General features: G+C 43.8%; 1 protein-coding gene across 1 annotated transcript; it reads left to right on the forward strand.

Moving 5' to 3' along the window:
* Positions 1-4257: 4257 nt before the first annotated feature.
* LOC141004149 (uncharacterized) lies at positions 4258-13895 on the forward strand. The gene is made up of 3 exons (XM_073475648.1): positions 4258-4447; positions 4711-5535; positions 7459-13895. Exons 1-3 carry the CDS (start codon positions 4360-4362, stop codon positions 13746-13748), a joined length of 7203 nt encoding a protein of 2400 aa, XP_073331749.1. The 5' UTR covers positions 4258-4359; the 3' UTR covers positions 13749-13895.
* Positions 13896-22296: the final 8401 nt, after the last annotated feature.

Genomic DNA, 22296 nt, shown 5'->3' on the forward strand with positions numbered 1-22296 from the left:
TGTGCTATTGTAAAAACAGGGTTTGCCACGACTTTTACTGTCTTTTACTTGGTACGAGATACGTAATGTATTAATTTAGCGTTGCTTATAATTCATGTTTGTCTTGTACCCAAGTTGTAACAGTGCGTTGTTTGCTCACAAGAAAAGCTCTGACTGATGTCTATTTTAAAACTGTTTCTTTTATGTTATTTCAGGGTTGATTAGAATAAGATTTAATTCTGTCCCTCCTGTTTCTAGCTGTCACAGGTGTGGTCATAGTGCCGGGAGTCCACTCACTCACCTGTGGTTTGTGGCATGTTTACTAGCGCGATGCTTTTATTTGAGGTGTTGGTTTTGGTTCATGTTATCTTTACACAGGTAGGACACTCCCACTGCTCCACCGCTGGCGTCCCAGCTGTGGTGTGTTCTGTCCTCTTCCTCTCCTTTTGGGTTCTGTTATAAATAAAGGGGCAGTTCTGGAAGTTAAGCCACACCGACTGTTGTGGTCACTTCACTGCAGCCTGTGTGTCTCGCTTCATCTGGTGTTTCCCGGCAGGTTATTTACAATCGGAGTTTCATTAATAAGCGATTGTTTGCTGGGTTTCTTGATGAATGACTGGAATAGACCAGAATAGTGCCCTGGTCTGATTTAGGATGGCCTAAAGTTGGCCTGTGGTAAACTGGAGCTGATTCTCAACTGAAATAGCCTGTTTGCATATGATGTAACTACATTTCTGTTGCTGTGGTGCAAGCTGCAAATGGAGGACAGGAAGTGTTTTATGATACATATTGAGACCTGTAGTGGAACATAGGAAGCAATATCACATACTGTCAAACATTCAACATTCGTCTGCTGTTGGGAGTCGAATAATGCTCGTTTGTGCAGGGACCTCTTCATCAAGGGTAAAGTTGTGTACTAGCTAGCTAACTGTTTCCTCACTTTGCAGGATTAAGGTCACAGTTTTTTTTCTCTCCTTTGCTGGAGTTTGGACCGCAATACATAGCAACAGTAGCTAACTTTCCTCCCATCTGCTCTCCATCTGAATTTCACGCGTCATCGGAAAAAAAACCTATTGGCCCAAGTGTGCACTTCCACTTAATGTTTCCCACAAAAACATTGTGCACATCACAAATACAATGCTCCATCCAAATTTTGTGCATAAATTCAGTGAATTTCCTCAACTCTCCATCTGAAAGGACGCTCGAGTACAGTATGTCCTGAGACACAAATCCTGCTTGTGAAGTGCTTGACAGTGTTATCTGTTTTGTGTGTATTCTACAGACATTGAAGCTGCAGTGAAACGCTGATATGGTTACGTGAGAAATGCATGCATGTCCGACTGCGAATCCCTAGATGAAGCGCCGCTGCAGCCTCGCGTGAGTGGCGCTACTCAAACAGGGACCCACCAATGAAAAACTTTACTCCACAGCACTACTAGTGGTCAAAATCTGCACATGATCCCTTTAACTAATCTGGCAAAATGGCTTTATTTTGGGGTTGTTGGCTCACAGCTTCTGGTGCCAGGACACAGCCAGATGTGCCAACAATGAGCCGAAATCAGCTCAAATCTGGTTGTAGGAGTTCAACAACAACTACTGCTTCCTGTTGCTTTAATACTTCAACACGTCAATATCACTTTAACTGTGAGCACTTCTGTTACACCATCAGCGACACTACTTTATATAATATTACCCCGTCTCAGTTCCTTCTACTACTTTACTGTTCTCTCACTTCTCCAGTACTTCCTCTGAGACTACTGTTTTACTCATAACACCTCTTTCTGCTTTCACTCAAGCATGTTCGCACACAGTCTTATTTTCCACACTGGCACCGACACTGTGTTGAAGGGTTTTAAAGAGCATGAAATGACTCCAGCAATTGTTGAAGCGTGGCTCGAGTCACCACATTGCTTATGCACAAGATGTTTTTCATCCATTCGTTTAATAATCTGCTGCCACCATGAGATGGAGTTTCCATCGGTGCTACGCAAAAACATGGGCACAGAAAACAGTTTATATTTCAAACTGATGTTTCGAGAAACTTCATTGCGATGTCCAGCCTTTACTTTGAAACTGATTGCAAGTCAGCGACAGATGAGAAAGCAAAGCTAAAAATATCAGCAGCAGAATCAAATTACAGAGGGAACACTGTACTGTATGTTTATGGGCTTCCCATTTCCACCACAAGCACTTATCTTCTTGATTGGCCAGTTAATTTCAGGGGCAATCTAATCAGCAAATGCCATTGCAAATTTATATGTTGCATTAAAAACTGTGAGCTTCAGCGTTGATGGTGGTATTTTCTGGGCTGTTTTTTATTCATGATATGGAGTCTTTTAGATGGCAGGCATGTTTGGAGGGAAGTGCTGCTGCTGCTGCTGCTGCTGCTGCTGCAGGGAGTCCAATAAAAAGTAATTCATTTGACATTTACAAAAAGCAGCACACATGTGAAAAGGCATCCATCATGGTAATATTCACCGAACACTTAACAGACCTCAAAACAACTCTGCTCGGGTTAATGGCGCCAAATCAATACGGCTGATTCAGTCCTTTCCATAAACATGGTTTGTTTTTATTAACCCTGACTGGTGCTGAAGGAAAGGGTGAATCATAAAGGACGTGATCTAATGTGTGTGTGAGTGTGTGTTTTCATGTGACTGGACTCGACATGGGAACATGTACCATGTATGCAGCCAGGGACGTCACGCAGCCAGGGTGCAGTGACAGCAGGCGTGATGAAAGGATACTGGCTCTTCACACAATGCGACGACTGTTATAGGGGGATGAAAAATATCTAATGTTTGCATAAAAACACAAACTGCGAGGGAGATGCAGAACAGAAAACAAGAGATCATGGGTAGCACTTTGCTTTAACCCCTCTCTATGTAGCATTTATAACTATTTATTACGGTTTACAACACACTTTATGTTAAGGTAATCACAAAAAGGGGCCTAAATGCAAGACACGATGAGGAAGGCAGGTGCATGAACAAAAGGTGAGCTTGTAACAAAGCGCAGGTGAACATGAAAAAGGCGGGAATAGGACAAAGGGAGGAAGTGAACAGCAAAACATGACACATGAGGAGAGAACTACAAAATAAAACAGGAAATCAGCTCATATATAGAGGTAATGTGAATGTAATGACACATGTTGTAGAAATATATATATACAGTTACATGACGCATGCAAACAGCAGAGACAGAAATTGGCAACATTTTTGTGTGTATCCATGTTGGCTTAAAGGTTTAGTTTCAAAGTTAATTTGTGACCTTTACAATCACATCACGCAATAAACCGTCCAAGCTTCTGACAACACTGAGCTCTTTTCTGCATCATCTGCCCATTTCCAGCCTGCCTCACCTGCAGCCACCCTCGCCGTGTCCCTGCCAATCCCAGTCACCTGCTCCTCTGTCCCCAATTATCCTCTCAGAATAAATAACAGCCCATTTCCACCCAACGCCCTGCCAGATTGTCTATTGTGCCATCCCAGCTGTAGCTTCCAGCTTCCAGCCTTTTGTCTGGATCCCTGCCCGCCTTTTGGACCGTTTCCCCCGATCTGAGCGCCAGATCTGACTGCTTACCTGTTGCCCGCCTGATCTGTCCTCTGGTTTCTACCTTGTTCTCAGTGTTTAGGAGTCATGCTTATTTATTTTAATAAAGATCATGTTTGAATGCTGCAGAACAATTACAAAATGGACCCTGTGGTGGGATTATTTTGCTATTTCCTGATCCCAAAGTCAAGAATGAACCTTTAAACTTAGTATTTTGTTAGTGAGGGATCATGAGAGGAGAATTATTACTTGCTTTATTTTAAAATCAAGTATCAAGTGGATACTATGTGAGAACATCTACACGATTTCGCAATTTGTGAACTTCCTGTTCTGTGTGCTCACTTCAGCCACTTAAGATACATTAACAACATGATTCGAGGCAGGAAATTGTTACCACAAGGGCGAGTGAGCTCCATTTTGCTTGTGGGTGAAGGAAACAGAAGTGCCACACATTCACCGCAGGACAGCGTCTGCAGATCTCATCGTGAATCCTGCATGTGTGTTTTAGCATGCACATAAACACTCTACAAAATATTCATCCAGGAATGAATCCTTAGAAATGTGTGCAGCATGCATACATGCATTAATGTGTCTTTTGCAACATGTCACAAACGCTCACCGTGCCATCTCTTCACTTCCTGCTATGTTGTATGAGAGCGCGTTAGAAACCACAGGGGGGTCACGTGACACGACAAGTCCTCCATCGTCTGCCTGTGCTCGGTTAGTGCAGCGCAAAGCCTCATTTTGGATTCATCAAACAACCGACGAGTGTTTCTGTTTTCTTTCACAATGGTGCTGAAGAAAGACTTCCTCTAAAAGTCACACAGGATGCAAAAAGAGGAAGAGGAAGGACAAGTGGACAGAGAGGCGATGGACACGACAGATCAGAGCAGTCCGGACATCGTCACGAATGGTGGTGAGTCGACTGTGGAGCTCTTTTATTGTTTGTATATTCAAGTATTATACTGTTAATCTGCAATGAGCTTGTATAGAGGCATGTTGGTGTGAAAGTGAAGTGAATTCTGAGAGCAAATGTGGTTTAATCTTTGAGCATTACATTATATTTCAAATACAAGTAGCAATCTAGTTAGTTTTCTGAGGTAAAACAATGAAAAATAAGTTTTAAAATGCAGCTTTATGACTGATTACTGTCACACTTCTGTGTTTTGTATCATTCAGATTATCCGGTCCGGTGCACTGAGGAAGTACTACTCCCTTTCTTCACAGATGACAGTCAGCAGGTCGCCATGGCCTCGCAGCACCCTCCTACCTCCCTCAGCGACCCTCCTGCTCTACCAGAACTTAGACTCGTCCTTCTGGGCAGAAAAGGAGTTGGAAAGAGCGCGGCAGGCAACACTATATTAGGAGGAGTGGGAAGCTTCGAGAGCGGGAAGCCCACGGAGGAGTGTGTGAGAAGACGAGCTGACGTTGCAGGGAGAAAAGTCACGGTGGTGGACACCCCGGGATGGGAGTGGTACTACCCGCTCAACAGCACCCCCAACTGGGTGAGGAGAGAGACTTTACGGAGCGTGTCGCTTTGTCCTTCTGGTCCCCACGCTGTGCTCCTGGTGGTGCGATCCTGCGCCTCGGTAACGGAGGACTACGTCGGTGAGATAGAGGAGCACCTGCAGCCGCTCGGAAAAGAAGTGTGGAAACATACCATGCTGCTGTTCACCAGAGGAGATGAGCTAGGCCTGGTGTCCATGGAGCAACGGATCCTGACGGGCGGCCCGGTGCTGCAGAGACTCCTCCAGATGTGCGGGAACCGATACCATGTCGTGGATAACCGCAGCAAAGGAGATGGGACGCAGGTTAAAGAGCTGATAAGGAAGCTGGAGGAGATGGTGGCGGGGAAGAGGGATGGAAGCAGTTGTCTAGAGATGGATAACACGGTTCTGATGGGTCTGGAGGCAGACGGGAAGAGGAGAGCGAGGGAGAGGAGGAAGAAGCAGAGGCAGATGGAGGAGCAGATGCAGAGAGGGACCATCAAGGCTGCTCTCATGAGTGAGTCATTTGTACAGAAAACCAGTTGAATGTAACAATTGATAATGTGACTCAGCTTCCATGAGCTCCATAAAGTGTTTAAGGATCTTTTAAAGGTGCAATATGTAAGAATTTTTATTTACAACATCCAAAAATCAACAAAAATTAGAATGTGATGAAATAACAGTTTTTTAAAAAGATGTAAAAGATGTCTGAAGTTAGCATGCTAACCAGCTAGCCCCTAGCCACTTTGATAGTGATAGTCCAATAGTTATCAACACCAACACTGCCCCAGTGCTCCCAGGATCGCAGCCCAGGCAGTCAGCTAATATGGCCGACAGCTGTACTGCTTACTAGCTAACAGCAGCTACAGTTAGCAGCAGTTAGCGCCTACTCTGATGATATGCTGCCCCCTATTTGTTTGGAGTATGATTTTGACAGGTGGCCAATTCTTACATATGACACCTTTAACTTGTTGTTTTTTGGTTTAGCATTTAGCAGCTAAAGACCCTGATTTTACTCCAGGAGTTGGTTGAGACCAAAACGGAGATTAAAGGAGAGTGAATATCAGACTTCACTGTTTGCTAACACATTAGCTGCATGATACAACTTCATAAAGTGAAAATGAGTTTACAAACGTTTTCCGCTTGTTCTTCTGCCCCCAAATTATATTGATATTTTACATTCTGAACCAAAATATAAATGCGACATATTTCTTTTTGCTCCCATTTTTGACGAGTTGAAGTAAAAGACTTTCTTTTCTGCACACAAAAGGCTTATTTCTCTCGATTTTCGTTCGCAATTTGTTTGAAATCTGTGTTAGGCAACAGAACCAATCCTTTGCCGAGAGTTGCGTAACAAGTATCTGGTTACAATGAAAGGCCACTCTAAAATACCACAGATGTCACAAGTCTTGATGGAGCATGCAATTGGCAGGAATGTCCACCAAAGCTTTTGCCTAAGTTCATGGCCAATAAACCATTTGTGTGCACAGAGAAGTCTTTAGCTCAAGCAAAACAGGAACGAAAACAGTATAGAGTATAAAAGGGTTGCTCATGGTGCCTTATTGCACAGCTGACAGAGGTTTTCAGCCTCTTCTGGTGAACGGCAGCTAGAACAAGCAACTTTCTTCCGGTGAAGAGAGTCAAACATTTAGCAACTTAAAGACATTATATGTAACAATTCTGCACTAAAATGTCCAAACAAGACTCAACCTTTGTTAGATGTTTTGTTGAGTTGTGTACTGGTGAAGTAGAGAGGAGGGAGGGGATGGCTGACTGCAAAACTGACAGGAAGTTAACTAAAACCACAACAACTCTTACAGCAGCTTAAATACATGACCTGTGAAAATGTAGATGGACTTTCAACAGCAATGTTGGTTTTTTAACAGTGAAGACAACAACTCCCATGATCCCACACTACTTACACCTTTTGTGTTGATTGAGATACCCCTAGTGAACCTAACCTAACAAGAGCTGATGGAAACAAAAACACACCTTTTTTTCACCTTCGATCTCTGACAAATAACATACAACTCTGCAGAACAATGGAGCTTTTAAGCCCCTTTTAATGCAACGTTTCGGTCGTATGAAACATTTCCTGTTGAGTTTACGTATGTAGAGTGTGTATGTTGTATGTTACCTGCCGAGCACCAAGCGTAAAAGAGAAAAAGTGGTCATAAAGTCGTCGCTTCTGTATCTTTTGACAGACGGCGGCCACAGTCTGTTCACCCTGCTGCCGTCTGGCAAAAGATACAGAAGTATCTGCTGTAATACCACCAGACTACAGAGCAGCTTCTTTCCTCAGGCTGAGACTCTTGAACTCTAGTTTTCTGACTTGTTTTGGTGGTTTTCCGGCCCCTGGTAGCTGGTAGTGGTAGTTTGAACATCAACATCCCTTCATTTTATAAGAACTGAGCTTATGTTTTACCTCTCCCCCGTCCAGGCGATGGTCTTCAGGGTTCAGAGCTGGACGCCCACCAGTCGTTCTCCAAGGCTCCCCGACGTTTAACCGAGGTCAGACTGGTTCTCCTGGGCGAGCGTGAAACAGGAAAGAGCTCTGCTGGGAACACCATCCTGGGGAAAATGGGCTTCTTCCAGGCCGGAGCTGTAACAGAGGAGTGCGTCCGCCAGCAAGCGGAGGTGGCCATGCGGCTGGTGACGGTGGTGGACACTCCAGGCTGGGAGATAGGCGTAGCTGGAGCCACACCTGAGAGGGTGAAGAGGGAGATCATCAGTAGCGTGGCGTTGTGTCCTCCAGGGCCCCACGCCCTCCTGCTGACTCTGAGGGTGGATACACTGGTGATGACGGGACATGTGAAGGAACATCTGGAGCTTCTGGGCGAGGGTGTATGGAGACACACGATGTTGCTGTTCACCCATGGGGATCAGCTTCGACAGGGGGTGGACATCGAGCAGCACATCCAGAGTGGCGGCAGGGACCTCCAATGGCTGCTGGAGAAGTGCAGGGGCAGGTACCATGTCATCAGCAGCGTAGATGGAGGCTCCAGTAAGGTGACAGAGCTCCTGCAGAAGGTGGAGAAGATGGCCGCAGTGAACAGGTGTGAGGCTTTCTCCAACCTGGTTCACGAGGTCAGGGATCTGAGCCGGCAACAGAAAGAGAAGTTCAACCAGCGGCTGAAGGACATGGGAGACAAACTGCTTCGCCAGGAGGCGGAGTTGAAAAATCTGAGAGAGAGGGAGATGAAAAGCATCAGGTGGTTTTTCGACAGGAGGAAAAAGGGGAAATCACCCGGAAAGGCCGACGTTCAACGGGAAGAAGAGGAGGACGAGGACAGGAGGATTGGCGAAAGGAAGACTGATATGGGGGAGCTGGAGGAGAGGATACGATGGCTGACGGACGATAAAGAGAGAGAAAATCAGGATCTGAGCATAGAAAAAGAGAGACTCCGTGTAGCATTAAACAAGAGTAGAAGAGAAAGAGATGAGGCGATGTTTAACCTGGAGCTAAAGGAGAGAGAGATCGAGGAGCTGATGGAAAGAGTCGACGAGCAGCAACTGAAGCTGCTCGACCTCGAACGTGCCGGTGTAGAAAACGAACATGAGAGGAAACAGAGGGAGAATAACATTAAAGCGGAGAAACAAGAGTGGGAGAGTGTGGTGAAGAAACTGGAAGAAAACATAGAGCTGCAAAAGAAAGTGACAGCAGAGTGGCAGGAAAAAGTTGACTCCTTAAAGATGGAAATTAACGAGACTAAAAGACACTGTGATGATGTTCTCAAGAGGAAAGACGAAGAGAAAACCAGAGAGATGGCAGAGATGCAGGAAAAACTCAAAACTGAGATGGAAACGAAAGACGAAGAGCAGGAAGAACTGAGAAGGAAAGCGTCAGAGGAAAAGCAGATTGCTCTTGATAACGTAAAACAAATGGAGAGGAAAGTTAACGAAATGAAATCACAACATAAGAAAGAGTTAGAGAGAAAAACACATGAGACAGAGACAGAGATACGAAGCTTAAAACTGCAGCATGAGGAAGAAACAGCCAGAAAAAACAGCGAAACGGAAAAAAGGATGGAGAAAATGAAAACCCAACACCAAAAAGAAATTGATCTGAAGGTTAAAGACAATGAGAAAGATAAAGAAAGGATCAAACAACAGCATGACAGTGAAATTAGGGATATACAGCAAGAAAAACAGAAAGAGATTGAGGAGCTGAAAGTGCAGTTTGCAAAAGAAAGAAAGGAACAAACGCAAGCGAAAGAGAGAATGAGAGCTGAGTTAGAACAGAAGTATCTCGTCCAAATGCAAGGAAAAATGCTGGACAACAAAGCAGAGAAGGAAAAGATTCATCTGAATCTCACAAAAGACCTGGCAGTGAAGATGCAAGAGAAAGAAAAAGAGGTAGAAGTGTTAAAACTGCAGCATCAGGAGGAAATTAAAGAAATGGAAAAAGGGATGGAGGCGATGAGAGCTGAGCACCAGGAGGAGATCGACAGGAAAGTGAAAGAAAAGGAGAAAGACGTGGAACGGGTTCAGCAAGAGTACAGTGATAAAATAAGAGACGTGGAGCGAGAAAGACAAAGAGAGATCGAAGAGCTGAAACAACAGTTTGCAGAAGACATTCAGAAACAATCGCAGGAAAGACAAAAGGAGATAAGAGAGTTAGAGCAAACGCACGAAGCTCGAGTGCAAGAAAAGCTGCTGGAAAATGAGAAACAGAAGGAACTGATGAATCAGAGTCATCAAAACTATATACGCGAGAGAGATCGACTAATAGAGGAGTTAAAACATCAGCACGTCAGCGAAATCAAAGAAAAACTGCAAGAGGGTGACAAGGAGAAGGAAGAGATTGTTACGACTCTCAAGAAAGAGACGGAGCGACGACTGGAGGAAAAAGAAAAAGAGATGGAGGAGATCAAACTGAACGTCAAAGAGATGAAGGAGAAGCTGCAACGGACGGAAGAGAAGGAAGTCGATCATTTAAACGACAAGAAAGAGACGCAGCGAAGACTGGAGGAAAGAGAAAGAGAGATAGAAGTGATGAAAGAACGTTTGAAAGGACTTGAGAGACGACTGCAACAGGTCGAGGAGGAAAGAGAAAGAGATTGTTTAAATCACAAGGAGCAGATGGAGCAAACGCTGGAGGAGAAAGAAAAAGAGATGGAGGAGATAAAACAGGACGTCAAAGAAACGAAGGAGAGGCTGCAACAGAAGGAAGAGAAAGAAAGAGACAATCTAAAAAACAAGAAAGAGACGGAGCAACAGCTGGAAGACAAAGAAAAGGCAATTGAGGAAATGAAATTAAACGTCAGAGAAATGCAGGAAACGCTGCGACGGAAGGAAGAGAGAGAAACGGATCATTTAAATGACAAGAAAGAGATGGAGGGAAGACTGGAAGAAAGAGAAAGAGAAATAGACGTGATGAAAGAAAATTTAAAAGGACTTGAGACGCAATTGCAACAGACAGAAGAAGAAAGAGAAAGAGATCATTTAAATCACAGGAAACAGATGGAGGACAAAGAAAAAGAGATGGAGGAGATAAAATTGGATGTTAAAGAAACGAAGGAGAAGCTGCAACAAAAGGAAGAGAAAGAAAAAGACACTTTAAAGAACAAGAAAGAGACGGAGGAACAGCTGGAAGAGAAAGAAACAGAAATTGAGGAAATGAAATTAAACGTCAGAGAAATGCAGGAAATGCTGCGACGGAAGGAAGAGAGAGAAATGGATGAATTGACAGAGATGAAGGGAAGACTGGAGGAAAGAGAAAGAGAAATAGACGTGATGAAAGAAAATTTAAAAGGACTTGAGACGCAATTGCAACAGACAGAAGAAGAAAGAGAAAGAGATCATTTAAATCACAGGAAACAGATGGAGGACAAAGAAAAAGAGATGGAGGAGGTAAAATTGGATGTTAAAGAAACGAAGGAGAAGCTGCAACAAAAGGAAGAGAAAGAAAAAGACACTTTAAAGAGCAAGAAAGAGACGGAGCAACAGCTGGAAGAAAAAGAAACAGAAATTGCGGCGATGAAATTAAACATCAAGGAAATGCAGGAAACGCTGCAACGGAAGGAAACAGATCATTTAAATGACAAGAAAGAGATGGAGCAAAGACTGGAGGAAAGAGAGAGACAATATAAAAATCACAAGACGCAGATCGAGCAAAAATTATCAGAACAAGACAGACTGATAGAGAAACTCAACCAGCATATAAAGGATGTCGACGAAATCCTGCAAAGGAAAGAAGAAGAGAGAGGAGAAATCATTCTGAATCAAAAGAAAGAGGCAGAGCGACGACTGCGAGACACAGAGCGAGAGATGGAGGAGATGAAACGGCAGCTGTTGGACGACACGGAGAGAAAGGCAAAAGAAAAGGAAGCCGAGATCGAAAGCCTGAAACAACAGGCCGACTCCAGGGAGACGAGGTGGAGGGAAGAGCAGAGGAGGAAGGACGAGAGGGGCGAGAACGAGATGAACCGACTGATAGAAATCATCGACAAGAAAACAAAAGAAGTCACCGCGGCGCAGTGTCTTCTGGCTGAGAGAGACGGCGAGATTGACGAGGCGAGAAAGACGTGTGCAAACCACTTGAAAGAAATGGAAGAGCTGAAAGAAAGCTACAACAACCAAACCTCAAGTGTCATCGAGATACAGCAGCTTCACGCGGAGCAGGAGAGGAAAAAAGACGCCGAGACGATGGAAAAACTTGAGGAGAAGGAGGAAGAACTCCAACGACTGAGGCAGAGAGACGGAGAAAACGAGAAGGAGCTCGTCCAACTGAGGCTGACGATCGAGCAAACGAAGTCGGAGCTGAAGGAGCTCACCGGCAAGATGGAGAAGGAGATGACGAGCATGATTCAGGGATATGAGGAGGAGATCGCGGGACTGAACGAGAACGTAGAATCGATCGCGAAGGAGAAAGATCGCTTGGAGGACGAGAGTCGGCAAAGCATCTCGGACGTCACAGAGAAATACGAGGAGAGCCGGAGGAGGGTCGAGGAGCTGCGGGAGCAGAACGAGAAGATGGGAAAAGAGGCGGACAATCTTAAAATCAAGTGCGAGGAGCTGAAGAAGGAGAGCGAAGAAGACGTTCGAAGACATCTCGAGGGACATGATGAAGAAATCCAAAGCGTTCTTAAAGAGAGAGATGAGGAGGTCAGGGCGTTGAAGGAGGCAAAGGACAAACTGCAAGTAGAGATAGAAAGCATGAAGGAGAGAGAACTTGAGGCAGAGAGGCAGATGAATGATGTGAGAGAGCATTTCCAGACACAGCTGAAGGAGAAACAAAGTGAGTCTAGAGAGATTGAAGAGGAATTCTTGAAAAGGGAAGAAGAAGTAGAGGAAAGGGCGCAAGTCCTGAGTAGAAATGAAGAGGAGCTGAGCAAAAGAGGTCATGAACTGGATGTTAAAGAGGGGAAGTTAGAAAGTAAGGAACAGGAACTCAGCGAATGGGAAGCGAGGCTAGAAAAACAGCAAAGAGAGCAAGAGGAAAAAGCGAAACACGAGCAAGATGTAAGCGAGAAGGCGCGAAATATTGAGAAAATGGAAAGGGAGCTTGAAAGCTTGCTTGGAGCTCTGGAAGGGAAACAGAAGGAGCTGAACTGTCACGGTCAGGACCTTCAGAAGAAGGTGAGAGGGCTGAAAGATCAGGGGCAAGAGCTGAAAGACAAGGAGTATTATCTGAGAAATGAGGAGCAGGAGCTGCTCAGCTTGATATCAGAGCTGCAGACGCGTAACGAACACGTGAGCTCGACGACGCAGCAGCTGGATGAGATGGGGAGAGACTTGGCTCTGCTGAAGGACGAACTTCACAACAAGGAGAAAAATCTAAAGGTGTCGCTTAAGAAACTGAACACGTGGGAGCAGAATCTGAGAGAACGGGAGGAAGAGCTGCGCAGAAGAGAGGGAGGACGACACGAGGTTGAGGGCAGGAGGAAGGTCGATGATAGTGATCCTTTTGATCTGACAGCAGTGGAAGACGAGTTGGATTTGATGTATGAAGAGGTGCATGGGAAAGGGGAAAGGGGAAGAGGAATAAACGCAGAGGATAAGGAGGCTCAGAGGATGAAAACAGCATCGTCAGCTGCAGGGAACAACAACCGTCATCCTGAAACACTAAAAAAGATAGAGACGAAAGACAATGAGGAGCCGGAAAGGGCAAAGATCGTACGAGATTTCCAGTTTTTATCTGCAAGTCAACGAAGTTCAAACAACAAAGACTCCTCCAGTTCGGACTTGAAGGTGGTGCTGTTAGGGGAGTCCTGGTCGTCCCGTTCCCCAGCTGGAGTCACCATCCTGAGCGGAGAGACATCCGAACACGACGGGTCTACCTTCAGACGCTGGAGAGGCCAGATATCAGGTCGACGCCTCGCCATGGCAGAACCGCTCGGTCTGAGGTGGCGAGACGGACCGGATCCTTCCAACGCGACGCAAAGGAAAAGCATCCTCGACAGTATCTCCTGGTGCCGCCCCGGACCTCACGTCGTCCTCCTGCTCATGCCGGCCTTCTTGACCTGCACTCAGAAGTACAGGAGAGCAGTGGAGGAGCACATGAGCTTGATCGGGGAAGATATTTGGCAGCGCACACTGGTGCTGTTCACATGGGGGGACATTTTAGGGGAGAGCGCAGAGCAGCACATCCTGAGGAACAGCGAGCTAACGGGGCTGGTAGAGAGGTGTGGGGGCAGGTATCATGTAGTGAGCAGGAAGAAAAGCAACTCTATGATCGAGGGATTGTTTGAGAAGATGGAGGACATGTTGGCCTCGGACAGTGTGTAGAGCTATTATGAGAATTTATGAATTTGTCGTGTAAAAAGAGTGTTTTTCATCTTGTTGTGTGAATATTTTTAGAAGACGCTGATCCTTTATTCACATTATTTAAAGATGTAATATGAAGCGTTTCTGCATTAAAATGTCTGAACACGACGAGACCTCTGTTATCTTGTTGAGTGGTATTCAATGTTCAAACCCAGAGAAAAACTTAATTTTATTCAAGGTAACTTTGTGATTCATTTGGTGCTTTAATTTCCAGGAAAGGATAGTGATACATCGGCGACCGGCCCTGTTTCGTCACGATATTGTCAATCATCAGTGGTTAACCTACTCTCTGAAGTGTGTTCTTTCTTTTTCTGAAGGCATTTCTTCATCAGAAGTCATACATATGTTTGGTCTTAGTGTGTCTCTCCATGCATCTCCCATAGACTTCAATACAACCAGCACCACAGTCTGGCCCCGGAGCGGGATGCGGTGACATATTGACCCTTCAGTCTTAGATTTCTTGCATTCTGGTGTCACATTATCTTTTATTTTACTTTTAATCCTCAGAACACATTTGCAGAATAATTTGCCCTCTAGTTCAAACTTGCATAAATCTGTAGCATGAAGTAACGTTGTAAGTTTGCCATCCTTTCGATGGAGATCGATGTGCATTTTCACAGCCTTTCTTCAGATTTCTTCTCTCCAGGGAGTCTGAAATTTGTTGAAATACTCTTTCCCCTCTCCGTTTCTCTGTCCGTCTCTCCCTCGACAGTAGAGCAGACTACAAGCTGTACGGAGCAAAAACAGGTTATGATAAATAAAAGGGGAAAAAGTCTAAATGCAGAAATGCAAGGGGAATTGTGGCAATGAAAAACGCGAGTCTCACATGAATTGATTACCATTTTAAAATATTTTTTCATCCAAGCCCTAATGTCCACGCCTCTTTTGTAACAAAAGGCTCAAACAAGGTCACAAGCCAGAAAGATTGAGAACTACTGGTCTAACCTTAAATACAGTCATCACATACATGTGAAATCTTAAACCATTCACTACAGCTGTCACATAAATGTTGAGTGAAAAGTACATTTTCCTTTTTTTGAAACGCAGAGTCGAAATTAATTCAAAGACTTAACATCCTGCCAACTGAATGATTTATATGAATATTCATTCGTTATTCATTTTAAAAAAATCATATAAAATTATGAATGAGCTGCGATATCTTGACATGATGATTTTCCAGCCGATCCTCAGCTGACCTGCGCCGTGAGAGCCTTTCACGCTCTCTCCACAAGATGGGGACCTTGTGTCAGTGTAGAGATTACTCTCTGAGCACCAAAGTAATCAGTGTTGAAAGTCACTGATGACAAGGAGTTGATGGTGAAAGTATAGTGAAGCTAGTCAAATATCTTTTTCTTTTTTTTTTTAAAACCGTGTTTTACAATTTTCTGTGTAAATGGCTACTTTTAAAAGGAAGAGTACACAAAAGGCTGACTAGCAGGCCTGTGCTCCATCTTGACTGGAGGCATTTTTAGGAGAACCAAACCGTCTCGCAATTATAACCCCAGGAGGCCTCCCTCACGCTGAGAGGACTCCTGCTTTGACAAGTAAATTATGACTCTTGATGAGAGGAGTGCGGCTTTCTCAGAATGCAATTTTTGACAGCCGGGGGAAAATACGGGTGGATACATACAACAACTTCCATCATCTGTGGAGCCAGATGCAACAGCCAAAAACACTCGTGTGCAATCATCAGGCTAAAAATTATGGAGTGTGAGTGCTGGGCCGTATCTAACATGGCAGCAATGTTTTTTAATCTGTCCATTCAATGTGAGCAGCCTTTAGAGGCGAGATGAGAGGGTGTTGTGTCAAGATGGATCCCTGCTTCTTTGATCATCTCTGCAGGGTGTGACTGTTTTCAAAGCGTCTGGGGAGAAATTAAGGACGGGGAAAAAAAGGAGGAGGAGGAGGATAAAAAAAGTCGGCAAATTGCAGTTGATGCAGACATAATTTTCACACATTTCGGCATAATGTTTTCAAGATATCAGGTATCCACCAAAAACTCAGCCATTATATGTCATAAGCGACGCCCTTTTTCATTTCTGAATCCTTAGATTTGTCATCACATGGCTCATTTATCGTATCACAACACTTGATTTATTGATTAAAAGCTCGGATTGATTACAGAATGCATGGTGGTTTTCTGCAAAATTCAAAGACGTGCTTATTAGTGGGTTAGTTTGAATGGTTTTAGGCTGTATGAAGTTTAAAACTCGTCAAGCCTGCGAGACAAAAAACTTTTGAGTATGTGATTAAAAATGCATGTTGCTCAGCCAAACATAGCCTAGATAGATAGATAGATAGATAGATAGATAGATAGATAGATAGATAGATAGATAGATAGATAGATTTAGGTGCTTAAATATGAAGCTACAGCCATGAGGTTAGCTTACCCTATATGTTAGCTTTGGACCGAGCCAGGCTAGCTGTTTCCCTGTAAACCGTCTTTTATGTTAAGCTAAGCTAAGAGTCTGCTGGCTGTAGCTTGATATTTAGCGAATGCACAGACATTAGAGGGGTGTCAAACCTCATTCAGGAACTTAAAAGACTGTGAATAGGAATAGTTCAAGATTTATGGATACGTTTATTTGTTTTTTTTGGTGAACACTTGCTAAATATGACGCTATGCAGCCAGTTAGCTATAAGCTTAGCATTACTACCGGGAAATGGGGAAACAGCTAAATATGTGTAATGTAACAAACTCAAAAGTCTAACTAACTAGACTGTATCTCTTTACAAGAGTAAAAACAACATACTGCACTTTTAATAGGGGTTTTGTGGGTTGCTTGGCTAAGCTAACTAGCTGCTGGCTGTAGCTTCATAGCCTATTTAGCGAACGGCAAACGCACAGACATTAGAAGGCCTCAACTAAAATCCACCAACAAATCTAAGGCATACGTTATATCTAATTTTTCTGCACAGACAAACCCAAAGAGTAAAAACAACATGCTGCTTTACGGGGGTTGCTAGGCTAAGCTAATCGGTATCAGTGTTATCATCTAGCCTAACTCTCTGCAAGAAAGTTTGAAATTTACCAAAATGTCAAACCACTGCTTTAAATTACGTCATTCATATTATAGTAGGCTATCTTTTCATCTGATCTAAGTAGCCCAAGGTGTCAAGGTGTCTTAATGTTTGAATGTTTTCCTCAGATTGGGCATTTTCTAGCTCAAGGAAGAGTTGGAACAAGAGGTTACAGGACATGTGGGTGTTATAATAAGTTGTTTGCCACATTCCTTAACCTCGGCGAAATAAACCAATCTAAAAGTTTATTAACACCGATCTCAGAGAGGCTGAGGGATGAGGGTTTAAAAAGTAAAAAAAAATGTAAAATGTGAACTTTGATCTCAACAGCCATTACGTCCCGTCTTCTTTCCATTCAAGGCCATTCAGGAAGCAAAAATCACCACTATATCTGCGAGTTCAAAGGTGAATCCTTGCTCCGTATCGGCATCGTCAGCCTGAATGGTGCAAACAGTGAATGATGAAACCACTCCTGGGCACTCATTTCTGTTTTAACTGGCATTAGTTCAGATTAAGGCAACATGGTAACCCTAATTTATCTTTATTTGGAGCCTTTTAAGGGCCTGAATGAGGCTTTTTGGGAAATATGCACCAGGCCACATTTACATGCTCTACAATAGACAGGAACAGCACCGTCAATCATGTCCGCAAATGTTGGAAACAAAATTACTGGTCTGTGTTAAAACAGAAGTTAATGGCTGGGCTGATTTCTATTAAGGTCTGTGCACTCTCATTTGAATAATGGTCTTTCAAACAATGTTTTTTCTTTTCGGTACTTGACCCAGGAGGGAAATAAATGTGATTCCGCTTTAACACCTCCATTAATATTCAAGTGGCTTTAATACTCCAGGTTTATTTCTGACTCACCATAATTAGCATGGCTGTCTGGCGCTAGTTTATGATAAATCATGTTGTGATTGTGCGTTTGGATGGTGGTGGAAACAACTATGGGTTTCATTATAGGGGAAAAAAAATACATAGCTATTGTGAGGAAAGAATACATAGAAGAAGGTATTTTTGGGAAAAACAAAATGATTTGTTCGCTGAATGCATCATTCCTTTCTTCACTGTGTTTAAGGACGACTCATTGTAGCACAGAATCTGATTTTCTTGCAACTGAATACAGAAAGAAACCATTTAATTTAGCCTCTGGTAATCTAAATTGAAATTATTTGTCTATCCTTTTATTGACATAAGACAACCTGCTCTCTCAATTTTGCCTTAAACTATTTGAATTCCTTTGTTGTTGCCTCTTTCTAATACAGCACCATTCATAGCGGGTTTATAAGACATTAAAGGAAAAACCCCCAACGTCAATGAAAAAGTCGGAGATGAGGACTTGTTTAAAAACAGAAAATGAACATGAGGTGCAATATGTAAGTTCAAATACATACTCCAAACAAACAGGGGGCAGCATATCACCAGACTAACCACTAACTGCTTCAAACTGTAGCTGCAGTCAGTTAGTGGTGAGGACTAGGTGCTCGAGTGGTATTACGAGGCAGGACAAGGCAGGGCTAGCCGGCTAGCATGCTAACTTCAGTAGATATCTCTGCAACACAATGTGTTAACACTCTCATTTCTTCACATTCTGCCTGTAATTTCAATTTTTGAATATTTTAGAAGAAAGCATCCCATTTTTTTTCCCTCTCAGTACATTTTGTCCAAACCTCCCAATTTTTTTTGGGACATTGACTTTATTCATTCCTTTTCTAGCAGATGCTTCGTCTCAGGGAGTCGCTGGCAAAGGCCAAAGGGGTGTCCCGTGTGGTGGACAGGTAAATATCTGCATGATCGTGGGTGTAAAGGTCAACGCTGGTCCGCCGAGGGCAAGGATTTATATCGAATCTGATGGACCATGAGGAGTTCCAGATCTGCCCCCTCCTCTGCTCCCCTTTCTCGCTCGTCTACCTCCCATAGCGTACATTTAGATAACGTTAGCCTTTCAGAATGAGATAGCCTAGTCAGACCAGTTACATAAACCACCCATGATCCCACACAGGCCCTTTGGAGTCTGTACCCAAAATAGTTGTAGTGCAGGGGAGGGAAGTACAAAACGTTCCTGCTGGGGAGAAGAGTTCGGTACACGTCTGCGAGAACAAAACCTCAGCTGATCTTGAGAGACTGTCGACGTTTGATTTCTTTAATTGTGGATGTGAATAGTGGGGGTTCATTACAGACATACACATCCACTCTGAGGCAAAAATACACATTAAGTCTTCCCCGAAAAGCACAACCGAGAGCACAAGGGACGACCCGAAAAAGCACAAAATGTTCCTGCAGGGGTAAAGAGGAAACAGACGCTACGTCTTGATGAAATGAGGAGATAAAGTTTTCAACCAAAGCTAATAAAAAAAAGATTTGTCACCTTTTTCAGTTTAAGTTTTGTGCTTCGTTGTGTGTTTCACTTTCTCGCCTCCGCTGCCCTCTCGTTTCCTGAAGAGGGAGCAGAGAGAGACAGAGGAAGAGGAGACGATGCTGCAGATGATGAATCCCCCTCTGGACTGCATCCTTTCCGGCTGAGTGCGTCCAGTGGGCCAGAGCCAGGTCCTGGAATCTAGCTAATGAGACACACCCCCCCGAGGGCCCCGTGCCGTCCCATTGGCTGAGGGGCTGGCGGCGGCCGAGACGATTGGCTGACGGAGACCTGTGCGAAGCAGCTGTCAGAGCGCGTTGCGAATCAAACTCCGGTATTCATATCCAGCATGGCACACAGTAAAGAAGCTAAATGAGCGGAGTGAAATGAGTACTCGAGCTCACATTTAAAAGACGATAAAAACTGCAGGTTGAATCCAGAAGTCGATTTACTTTTAACATTTTTCAACATTTAAATTGACAACAAGCAATTTCATACACCACATTTAACTCTTTATCTGCAGCAGGCTCACTGGATTGGATATTAAATGTCTTTTTGCTACAGAGAATCATTTTTCAGGCCTCTTTTTTTCAAGATCTTCGCTAAATGCACACATATGACGGCTCACTTCCACTCGCTGTAATAAAATATACACATATAGATATTATTTATTCAGTGCGATATCTGACGAGGGCATTTGACAATGAAAGCGACATGATGTGTATCTTGCAGCATGAATAAAATATTGTATTTTTTGTGTGCAAAAGGCTGAACCTCTCATCCGGAACGTCCTACAAATAACTTTAGTTGCACTCGGAGTGAGACGAGCTGGCCTGAACAACATCTGGACATTTGATGCAGGGGAACATCTTAATGAGCCTCGATGCAGAGGATGTATACTTGATTATATTTGAAATGCTGAAACATGTTTTTTGCCCGAAGGAGAGCAAGAACAAGAGGTGCGAGACGAGTTCAAGATGTTGGAAAAGTACAACAGTCCTGCAAAAGATGTAAAAAAGTCGAACCTGCCTCCTTTTCACCCCGTCTTTGACATTTCGCTTCTCTGTCTCCGTGGCCTCCTCCGAGCTGTGAGGCGAGTTCAGCTGGAGGTCAGGATGCGAGAAGAGGGGATGGTGAACATTTCCGGTCACAAGTGAGCGCCCTCTGATCAGCTCATGGTGGCAGACGCCTGAAGGCTGAAGAACGGGAGGAAAAAAAAAAGAGAGCAGCAGGAGGAAGAAGAGTGTACAGATACAAGCAAGAGGGGAAAAGAGGGAAAGGGGAAGATGTGACTTCTGCCTGACAGGGAAAAAAACCAACTGGAGCGTCAGGTTGTATTATTCTCTTAAATTCGGTTCCTCCCTCTGCTGTAGGTGTTTAGGCTTTTGGACCTTTAAATTCTGTCTTGGACCCCAATATAGACGTTTTACTTGTGTTACAGAGTGATTCTCTAGGTTGGCAGCTAGCAGACGCCACAGAGCGTTTCCCTCCCTCTTTGTTGTGCTGCACCCAGTCAGATAAATCTCTCCAGCTGTTGATAAAACAGTTTTGCATCCCTATGTAGTCGTTTTGCATCCCCTTTTTGTTGTTTGGCGTCTCTCTGTAGTTGTTATGTGCGTCTTTGTGGTCATTTTGCACCTCTTTGAAGTCGCTTTGAGTTTCTTTGTGGTTTTGTATCACTCTGTAGTTGTTTTGCGTCTCTTTGTTGATGTTTTGCATCTCTTCATAGTTGTTTTGCATGTCGTTGTACTCGTTTTACTTCTCTTTGTTGTTGTTTTGTATCTCTCTGTATTCATTTTGCGTCTCTTTGTTGTTGTTTTACATCTCTCTGTCGTTGTTTTGAATCTCTTTGTTGTTGTTTTGTATCTCTCTGTAGTTGTTTTGTGTCCCTCAGAGGTCATGTAACCGACTTTCATTTACTTCAAACGCAAGCCAGTTAGGCCATTCAGTAATCCATCCATGGTAGTAAGGGATAAAAGAGTAAAAGATTGATGCTGCACGGGGCAGGACGTATGAACATATCTGGGGTCAGCTGTGAGAGACAGAAAGCATCTGCTTATTTTAATCCAAACAGTCAGAGCAACATGTCTTTGACTGTCAAACTGCATCAAGCAAAACATTTGCATCTATGACCAGTCCTGTCAGCTCCTCTCTCCCTTCTCCTCCCACGTTCATGAGTCTCTCTTTTCACTCTTTCTCCTCTGTTTCATAGTTTGTCAGTACGCATCGCTTCATGCTTCTGTTTGCTTTGCCTCTCTAATCGTCCTGCATGGGCTTTGTCCTCATTTGTAGATCCATCGAGTCAGTGTGTGCCGTCATATCCGCCTAATTAATCAAAGCTAGATCACGTAACAACAGATGTGATGTTGTCTGAATGCCCAGCGGCGGGGGTCAAAAGTTCACAGAAGATGAGCGCTACCTAGTGGTGAACACAGCGTCCCATCTGTATACTACTGTACACTGCTTATTGTTTAATGCACATGGATGTACACACTGTACACATACATGTATGCATGAATGTACACCCTCGGGCGATGTGTATTTCGGTGTATTTGCATCATGCTGTGATGTTTTCTCCGTGTTTTTTTCCTTCTCTGCTCATTTTGACTGTTTCGCCCTGTGTACTGACACACACACACACACTCACACACACACAAGTACACACATAAAACACACAGGGCGCCTAATCCAGCAGATCCTTGAATGACCCGTTCACCTTATCTGAGCTACATTATATAAAACTGAGAAAAAAGATTCGTATGACAGACTAGCAGGGAATTACATGGCTGTTCAAACCTATTAGGCACACACACACACACACGCACGCACACACACACACACACACACACACACACACACACACACACACATTAGATCGCTCTGAAGGACAAGATAATTTTTTTTTTGCCTCATCTGTACTACTTACTTTCTTAATCTCTTGATAGAAAAATAACAATTTCAACATTGGTTTAGTACAAAATGTCCGAATTCATGCTGGATAGACGTCAGGAAACATACATTAACACACACACACACACACACACACACACACACACACACACACACACACCGGTCTGCTCCCTCAGGCACCCGTAGAATATTCTATTGGAAAACACTTCCACTCCGTTCTGT

The sequence above is a fragment of the Pagrus major genome, chromosome 10 (genome assembly GCF_040436345.1).
Source record: "Pagrus major chromosome 10, Pma_NU_1.0".
NCBI classification, from domain to species: Eukaryota; Metazoa; Chordata; class Actinopteri; order Spariformes; family Sparidae; genus Pagrus; species Pagrus major.

Coding starts and splice junctions, on each gene's coding strand:
- LOC141004149 (XM_073475648.1), top strand. CDS start 4,360: ATGCAAAAAGAGGAAGAGGAAGGACAAGTGGACAGAGAGGCGATGGAC. Junction 4,448..4,710: donor GGACATCGTCACGAATGGTG/GTGAGTCGACTG, acceptor TGTATCATTCAG/ATTATCCGGTCCGGTGCACT. Junction 5,536..7,458: donor CATCAAGGCTGCTCTCATGA/GTGAGTCATTTG, acceptor TCCCCCGTCCAG/GCGATGGTCTTCAGGGTTCA.